At 43.2% G+C, this 8449-nt stretch overlaps 2 protein-coding genes and 1 pseudogene across 3 annotated transcripts; 1 reads left to right on the forward strand and 2 right to left on the reverse strand.

The window, feature by feature from the left end:
• Window position 1: 1 nt before the first annotated feature.
• Window positions 2-1916, forward strand: LOC9635769 (GDP-L-galactose phosphorylase 1). 2 transcript variants are annotated; one of them, XM_024672236.1, is made up of 8 exons: window positions 2-20; window positions 135-504; window positions 572-705; window positions 759-818; window positions 874-1104; window positions 1161-1346; window positions 1392-1643; window positions 1686-1916. In XM_024672236.1, the coding sequence occupies exons 2-8, from the start codon at window positions 411-413 to the stop codon at window positions 1896-1898; spliced, it is 1170 nt and encodes a 389-aa protein (XP_024528004.1). In that variant the 5' UTR covers window positions 2-20; window positions 135-410; the 3' UTR covers window positions 1899-1916. The 2 variants fall into 2 exon arrangements, with proteins under 2 accessions (XP_024528004.1, XP_002967093.1); XM_002967047.2 differs by lacking the exon at window positions 2-20 and having other exon boundaries at window positions 33-504.
• Window positions 1808-6599, reverse strand: LOC9635770 (probable phospholipid-transporting ATPase IA). Its single transcript, XM_024672233.1, has 19 exons — window positions 6494-6599; window positions 6357-6433; window positions 6056-6299; window positions 5847-5994; window positions 5581-5771; window positions 5381-5524; window positions 5151-5329; window positions 4915-5083; window positions 4540-4860; window positions 4420-4485; window positions 4268-4362; window positions 4065-4209; window positions 3901-4014; window positions 3751-3843; window positions 3534-3699; window positions 3336-3478; window positions 3068-3264; window positions 2672-3022; window positions 1808-2600 (listed from the first exon to the last, which is right to left on the reverse strand). Exons 1-19 carry the CDS (start codon window positions 6503-6505, stop codon window positions 1907-1909), a joined length of 3549 nt encoding a protein of 1182 aa, XP_024528001.1. The 5' UTR covers window positions 6506-6599; the 3' UTR covers window positions 1808-1906.
• A 658-nt stretch (window positions 6600-7257) lies between these two features.
• The window catches only part of LOC9632331, a 1770-nt pseudogene continuing 578 nt past the window's right edge, over window positions 7258-8449 (reverse strand).

Here is an 8449-nt window from a genome sequence, read left to right on the forward strand (position 1 = left end):
TTCCAACGCTTTCGATTCAGGTATGGTTGCTCCCCAATTCAGCACATCTCCTTTTTTCTCTTTTTTCTTGCAGGTATGTGTTTGCTCCCAATTTGATTTCCATCACATTTCCTGTTTTTTTTTTTTTCTTGCAGGGTTTATTCTTATGCACTGACTAGCCTGGAAGAAGGCTAGTCCGTGCCAAAATTTTGACAACCACGGCTTCAATTGAGCTTTTGAGTCGACACCCCATCATTTGTTATGGACACAGTGTTTCCAGTTGTAAGACTCTACTGAGTTCCCTCTCTTGCCACGGTGGTCGAGGGGCTAGCCCCTCGGAAGGAGGACATCCTTCAGATCTTACCTTTCTTGCTGGTGGTGGCCTTCTTCTCGGAGCACCATAGTGGGGGTTTCAATCTTATTGGCTAAAGATGCTGGCTATTAAGCGAGTTCCTACAGTTGTATCTGTGAACCAAGATTGTGGTTCTGTCAGCCGTGACTGCCTTCAAAGCTGCTTTCTCACAGGTTTGTTTTTTTTAATATTGTTTTTCCCTTTTATTTCAATTTTTAATGTTCTATTCTATGTTATTAGGATTTGATCTTCCTTTGTTTAAGTATACGAAGAAGATGAAGACAACTGAGCTGCAGCTGCTTGGGGATGAAGAAGTTCCATCATCACCACCAACAATTGAAAGATCATTTCTAGGCACATTATTATTGTCCAAGGTATGTGAATATATCTTTCATAAACTAGGAAGATCTAAAATTGAATTTGATAGTGGGAGGAGCGTGCATCTCAGGGATTATTTCGATACGATGTTACAGCTTGTGAGTCTCGGGTGAGTATAGCGTTGTGAAGAGTATAAGTATTTTATTTATCTGCTATTTTCCTAGGTCCTCTCTGGAAATTATGGATTTATTGCACAGCTCAACGAGGGTCGTCATTTGAAAAAGCGACTAACAGAATTTCGAGTGGATCAAGTTCTTCAAGAATTTGATCCCAAAAAATTCAACTTTTCTAAAGTTAATCGCAACGAGGTACTATTTCAATTTGGAGAAGGTGAGGAAGCTGGGTATTATGATATTACTCCTATCCTATCATCACCTGATATCGTGCTTATAAACGTAAGTTTTAATAGATTGTTATAAAACATTACTAATCATATATTATAAATTTCCAGGTAAGTCCTATTGAGTATGGACATGTTTTACTTGTACCTCGTCTTTTCGATTTTGTTCCTCAACGACTCTGTGCAAATGATCTTTTATTGGCTCTTTATTTTACTGCGGAGGTGGATTGTCCATACTTTCGAGTTGGATATAATAGTCTTGGTGCTTTTGCAACTATAAATCACCTTCACTTTCAGGTATAATAATTTTCAAAAGGTTAAATTTATAAGATTGATTTACAGGCTTACTATCTTGCATACCCATTTCCTGTGGAGTGTGCATCTATTACACGAATTAACAAAGGGAGTCTTAAATCTTCCTTGAGGATATCTGAATTGGTTGATTATCCTGTTAAAGGAGTTGTTTATGAAAGTATGGATCTAAACGAGATTGCAATATCAGTTGCAAGTACGTGTCAGGAATTGGAGCTCCGAAATATACCCTTCAATCTATTGATATGTGACTGTGGAACACGGGTCTTCTTATTTCCACAGGTATGAAGTTTAAAAGTTAGTCTTTTTTAACATATACTTCAGTGTTTTGCACGAAAGCAAGCGTTACACCAAGTTTCCCAGAAGGTTTTGGACACTCAAGTCAATCCAGCGGCCTGGGAAATTGGCGGGCATATTGTGCTGAAGAGGAAAGAAGACTACGAGCATGCAACAGAAGAATTCGTCACCGCTTTACTCGCTGAAGTTTCTCTTTCAGATCCTGACTTTCAGGACGTGAAAAATATTATATGCAAATAATTTGTCTATTAATCTTGATCTTCCCCTTCATCGTCAGAGAACTTTCGGACAACTTGGAACCCGCTGCTCCTACGCTTTCCATACCTGTTGAGTGTTTCTGGAATATCAATGTCTTCAATCTCTTTCTCAGATAAAACATCTCTCCACGTTATTCTTCGGGGTGGTGGTTCGGATTCCATAGAGCTCTCCAACTTGACTGTCCTGTTGTGAGATAGCTGCCTTGCCTGCTCCACTTGCTGCATTATTGCTTGCGGGAGTGACACAGCTCGGACAGTCAAGCTCCGTGTAACTTGCTCCACAACTCTCCTAGACGCCTTCTTCAGGACACCGCTCCGCCAGCCATGCTCCATCTCTTGTATAATCTCGTGATCCCGTGGGAAGAAATGCCTCCGAAAGACGGACATGATCATATCCGGTAGCAATGCTGTTCCACAGCCAAGAAGAAGAACGAACCAAAACTTTACGCTGCCAACCAGCTCTGAACCAATGCCACTCAACTCTGGAAAGGCTTGCCATCTCCGCCAGAAGAAGGAGAGCACGAACGCAAACAGGAGCCATAAACCGATTGAAACACCCCAGAGAACTGCGTGTGAGACCCATGGGAAGAAGTTCATGCGCGTCGCTAGCTTTATGTTAACAATAAACACCGCCATTGAGTAAGAGGTTGTCCCAATGTTTGCAAGCCCCCCTCGCCTGCCTTTCCTGCTAGAAAACCGACATTGTGAGCTAAAGAAATAAAAATAAATAAATAAATAAATAATCGGTGCACTGACCCGAGAGGAATCCCTGAGCTCGGGTAGAAGAAAACTATCAACGAGTGCCAAAGCGCCGCAATAAACCAGAGGCAGAAACTTCTGAAAAACTTCCACGTTCGATCCTTTTGAGTTTCGTGATAAAGTTGAGGATTGTTCAGTATCGTTGTCTCGCAAATATCCTTGTTGAGGATTGCGTATGCGATTGTCGGCAGAGACGTCCAAAACAAGTTGTACGTCGATATGAGGAATATGTTGTAAAGAGGTTGGCCCGAATAGCCGGAGTAGAATGCTATATAGCAGTTGCCAGCAACGTATACAATATTCTTGTAGAAAGCATACATGATTGAGTCGCGGTTACGTTTGTAAGACCTGTGAAAACGTGTTTTTCTAACGAAAATGACAGCATGAGCTTACCAGCGACCATGAACGAGCAGCAGCCTTGCAAGGTAGCGAAACTGGGCAATAGCGTAGTTACTTGCATAAACAGCGGTCATAACTTGCCGGCCACAAATGCCTACGCCTATATCAGCCTCTTGAAGCATGGCCATGTCGTTCGCGCCATCTCCAATAGCCAATGTTACAGCCCCGTGCTCCCGTAAGATTTTTACAACCTTCAGGAGAAAAACGAAAAAGAGAAAGAAAAATGATTTAGAACCACAGAAAGCTTGGAAAACTAAAATACCTTTGCTTTCTGGATTGGGCTAACACGACAGCAAATGACTGTCCGGCATAATTGGCACAACTCCAGAAAGACCAGCTTGTTATCTTCTTCCAGAGCTACAGCCAACGAATCGCCTTCAATCACTACTGCCATGTATGTACTATCTGAAGCAGAGAGAGAACAATGAGGCTATGTAGCAAGGCTCTCCAACGTACTCACCCACTGCCTGCGTGTTTTTTTGAGCTTCTTCCAACATATTAGTCAGCATTTGCGGAATGGATTTGCAGCATTTCTCAGATAAGAGAAACATGTGTATGGATTCCACCAGCAAGTTGGACGTGAGACCGATGGAAACTGCCGTTTCGAGCTTGTCGCCAGTAAGCACCTGCATGAATCGTTCTTCGCCATCTGCTACTTCTTACAAGAAATCACTTACCCATATCTTAATCCCAGAATGAGCAAGAAGTGTCACAGTTTCAGAGACTCCGTCCTGAAGTTTATCTTCCACAGCGGTAACACCCAAAAGGACCTGTCTGCCATAATAATAATAAAACTATCACGACAAATCCATGTCCAAAGAATGTACCAATTCGCGCTCAATAGAGTCTGCAAGTAACGCAAGTTTTTCTTCTCGTTCGTCCAGGGCTACACTGGCTGCGAGAAAACGTGCTGCCCAGTGGTCGTACTCTGAATGGTCCAGCTGTGGTGGAAACACTATCACATCAGTAGTCCAAATGTGCACAGATGTACCTCGCGCTGTGCAATACAAAGGGTTCGATAACCAGAACACGCGAATTTCTCCAAATGCTCTACCGTGGTTTCAATCGAAGCATCCTGGTTCTTCGACAGTCTTTTCATTATGACTGTGTCGGCACCTTTGCAAAACAGTTTAATCCTGAGACAACAAGACCATGTCAGTTGACGAAACAGAAAAATAATATTAATTCTTTTACCTCCCACTGGAGTCTTTGCAGATTATGCTCATTCGTTTCCTGTCACTCGTAAACTCTAAGACTGCCAAAACGGTTTGCTTTTCAAAACCGGTATCCTGCACACACGGAAGATCTTATACACGAAGATATGCAAATGAGCTTACAGAATTTACCTCACAACTAACAACAATTTCATTTGGCGTTCGATCCAAAAGGCGATATCCGCATACAGCTGCTCCCTGCATCTTACAACTATTAGAAGCCCTGAAATATATTCTTTTGCGGAACCACACATTCACAAGAGCTTCTTCGTCTGGTGATGCAGCCTGGTATATGATACCGCCGGAGCCAGAATCACCTTCAGGGACAGCTTGATGGCAAATAGCAAGATGTAGAAAAAACAGTCTGCATTGCAGGCCATGATGGTTCTCCTGGTGAAGAGCTTCTTGAAGATTATAATCTCGAGCAACAGTATGTATTGCTTGACGTGGATCTGTAACAGGCTCGTCCTCATCAATTGAATCTCCATATATAACGCCACCAATAGAACACCGCACGAAAGCCATGACGTTCTGAGTTAATGTGCCGGTTTTATCAGACAGAACGTAATCTACCTGCACCAGTCAGTGAAATGCAATGCAATCTGAAATATGGTAGCAATTCTGTACCTGACCAAGCTCTTCAACAAGGTTCATAGTTCGTGTTTGGGCTGGATTGTCCGATTGCTCATGATACATGTGTATGTCCTTCTGGATAAAGTAGCATTGAACGACTTTAACCAGCTCGAGTGTAATATACAAAGAAATTGGAATGAGCTGATTTAGCAGCGCAATGAATCTGCAAAACGAACCTACAAGATGTTCACAGCAAAGATTAAGTCACGGAGTGAAAGAAAAGCACTCACCGAAATATTTGTTCAATAACTCTACCGAGGTTGGATTGACTACGTTCTTTAAGATAGTATGGATTCGACTGCTTTTTGAGCCACATAGCCTCACCGACAGCTAGACCAATGCAAATCGCCACTTGAATAACAAACATAATCATCACTAGGAAGTTTAAGTTATATTCCAGTTGAGAAATCTGCAATATCAGCTGCTGAGAAATAAAAGGAAGAAATAAAGAGGACTGAACCTTCGTTCGAGATGGAATCGTGTTCAGCATGCACTTTGTATCTTCACCGGTATACACTACTGCACCAATAATCCAATGCGTGTTGCGCAGTGTCGCACCTCGCAGCAACAATTGACTGTCGTCGAGAGTCATTAGTCCCTGACCCTGATATATGAAAAAGGATGCCAGTGTCTGAAAACTAGTAAACAATAGGCTCACACCTGGAGGGAGATAGCGCCATCAAACTCATACAGCCGATTATTGGGGAGCTCACACTTGATCTTCAAAGCCGTTAACGCGAGAAGCGACATATCGTCGTCTTCGGGATTCGACGATCTAGACCTGTAGAACGCGTTCTTCAACTTGAGAAACGTTTCCCCATCGAGGCTTGCCGTTTCTTCATGAGCAATACCTTCGGTTTAAAGACGAGAGGGAAAAAACATAAATACTTAGTTTCGTGCTTGAGTAGATAAAAAAAACAAGATACCTTGAAGATCCGACGAGAACAGAAGAACGATGTCAGCCGGGAACTCGCAATTGTTTCTTACGCGAATGACATCTCCCACAATGATATCGCTCCATTCGGCCGGTACAAACACGTCCCCTACAAGAACTTCCGACGTCCTCGAATTGATCTGAGTCAGTCAATCAAAGGAACTAAGAAATAAGAAAAGAAAGAGAGGCATTGCTTTCTACCTGATTATCAGAATGGTGCTGCTTCACGTCTTCAATCCCTTCGTTGGTAGCATGAAGGCAGAGTAAAAACAGAAATGGAACAATAGTAGTGATCCAGCTGCTCGCGGAGAGGCCAGGAATCAGCTCGAGCACCGCAATGAGAAGAAAATACAAATTCGATGCCCTGCTAAGCTGCCGGTATAAAACGCGTGGGAGAAACGAAGTGAGCGTGTACTTCGACGTCACAATCCGGTTTGAGCAAAACCTGCCAAAGAAGCGATGCCCCTAAACCACGAAAAGAAGCCACGGAGGGAAAACTTACTCTTTGGAATCCAGAGCATTGGCACGCGAGCTCTCAGTGGTGTGGACATGAATCACTCGCAGTCTCTTCTTCTTTCTCTGGCAGCGGTTTCGTCCTCAGCACGGCGCAGAATCAAGGAGGAAGAGCGCAGTACTTACCCGCTGCATCATCTCATCATCTTGCAATGTGGGCGCCAGACGATTCAGGCGATGCGCAGGAGATCACGGCAGCGCTCCAAGATCGCAGCCCCCAATTGCATACGGAAGCACAGGAACCCTAAAAGAGAGGAATTGCGGGAATTCCAATTTTGAAAAGCATCAAATAACTCTCATCCTAGCACTGGAAGAGATCGTGGAGTTAGCCCTACGGATGAGATTGCGACTATAGAAGAATACAAGAATAAAAAACTTACAGTACCAGCATTGTAATGCGATTCTCGCACAAACACAACATCTCTTTTGCCCTAGGCTAAGTGGAAGGTTTCAAATAAAATTAGATATTTTGAATTTCTAGCACGAGATATTGAGAAAATTACTGAACCAAACGCTGGAATTCTTGGGGTATCTCTTTAATTCGTTCTTATAATCAACATAATAGAGGCCAAAACGGGAAGTAAAGCCAGAAGTCCATTCCCAATTGTCAAGCAAGGACCAAGCAAAGTATCCACGAACATCAGCTCCATCTCTGGAGAGAGAGAGAGAGAGAGAGACGATCATCTCTTGGTCGAAAGTTTTTGGAATGTTTACCTGATTGCGAGGAGAAGATTGGAAAGATAATCAGCGTGGAAATTTACTCTTATGTCGTCTTTGAGTGTCTCTTTCGAGGATAGCAAGTTGTTTTGATCCACTCCTGCATGAACGAAAGGAAAAAAAAATAAAATCAGAAGTAGCTACTGAGGAAGAAGATCAAACCATTCTCAGTGATTATAATTGTTGGATTGTTGTATCGCTCCTTGATGTAGTTTACAATCTTCCGGATTCCCCACGGAACAATGTAGAGCCAAAATGATGCTCCCTGAAACCATGAAGGAAAAATGTTACAGTGAAAACATTTGGAAACTCTACTTACGCTCGGGCCGATAACAACTCCATTCCAAATCCCTGTAAAGCAAAAGTATAGGAAGAAAAATTAGCAACAGTCTACTTGCCTGATCCAATAACTCTGGCGTCCATGTAGTAATCCACCCTGCTCAAGTTAAAGGGTATAGGCAACGCGAAGTTTGTGGTATAATGGTTGAGGCCGAGGAAATCCATAGAATGTAGAACTCTGGACCGCTCCTCATTCGTGAAGTTTGGTAAACGATCCCCGACGTTCTCACGCATCACGCTTGGATAGTCGCCAAACATAATAGGATCCAAAAACCTGTTGCTCTGGAAGTTACTGCTAGTTTTTCTGAAATAAAACATACCAGCCTAGTTCAAAGTCGAGAGCTCTCTGAGCGGCTGCAGTGTGTTCGGTGGAGTTCGATATAGATTCATACCATTTGGCATCTAAAGTTATGCCGATCTTCCCCTTCTGTGTGGACTGCCAAATTTCAAGAGTGTTACAGAATTGTTGACAAATGAACGTTACATACCTGGAACTTTTTCCTGTAGACGTCGACTGCTGCTGCGTGAGACAGCAAGACGTTGTGCGCGACAATGTAAGGTTCTGTTGCGGAGTTTCCCCGCAAACACCCCAGGATGGAGCATCTGCCAGGAGCCTCGACTCCAAGATCGTAACCAGTTACCACGAAATTGTGTGGCTCGTTGAAAGTGATCCAGTGCTTCACTCGGTCACCAAAAGCATTGAAGCATGCCTCTGCGTAGGCCGAGAACTTGACACTAAATTGCGAGAGACGAGCTGAGTTTCTAGCGAACTTCTGGAAGAAACACCTACATAGTCGAAGAGTTTAGCCAGCCGCCTAAATCCTCGAGAGCTTGAGGCAAATCCCAGTGGTACAATGTAACATACGGTTGTATCCCTGCACGGTGAGCTCGCTAAGAAAACGATGGTGTTGAAGCGACATTACCTTGCTTTAGAAGTGCATCGATGAGACGATTGTAATAAGCTATGCCCTCGGGATTCACAGCTGACGCATTCAAATCTAGAAAATTCCAAAAAGAAAGATAAAC

The sequence above is a fragment of the Selaginella moellendorffii genome, unplaced genomic scaffold (genome assembly GCF_000143415.4).
Source record: "Selaginella moellendorffii unplaced genomic scaffold, v1.0 SELMOscaffold_8, whole genome shotgun sequence".
Lineage (NCBI taxonomy): Eukaryota > Viridiplantae > Streptophyta > Lycopodiopsida > Selaginellales > Selaginellaceae > Selaginella > Selaginella moellendorffii.

Excerpts from the sequence above, each read along its gene's own strand:
- LOC9635769 (XM_024672236.1), top strand. The coding sequence starts at position 411 with ATGCTGGCTATTAAGCGAGTTCCTACAGTTGTATCTGTGAACCAAGAT. Across the intron at positions 706-758 it reads GCACATTATTATTGTCCAAG|TGGGAGGAGCGTGCATCTCA; the intron begins GTATGTGAATAT and ends TGAATTTGATAG. Across the intron at positions 1,644-1,685 it reads GGGTCTTCTTATTTCCACAG|TGTTTTGCACGAAAGCAAGC; the intron begins GTATGAAGTTTA and ends CATATACTTCAG.
- LOC9635770 (XM_024672233.1), bottom strand. Across the intron at positions 5,995-6,055 it reads AGCACCATTCTGATAATCAG|ATCAATTCGAGGACGTCGGA; the intron begins GTAGAAAGCAAT and ends TGACTGACTCAG. Across the intron at positions 5,525-5,580 it reads ATGGCGCTATCTCCCTCCAG|GGTCAGGGACTAATGACTCT; the intron begins GTGTGAGCCTAT and ends TTCATATATCAG.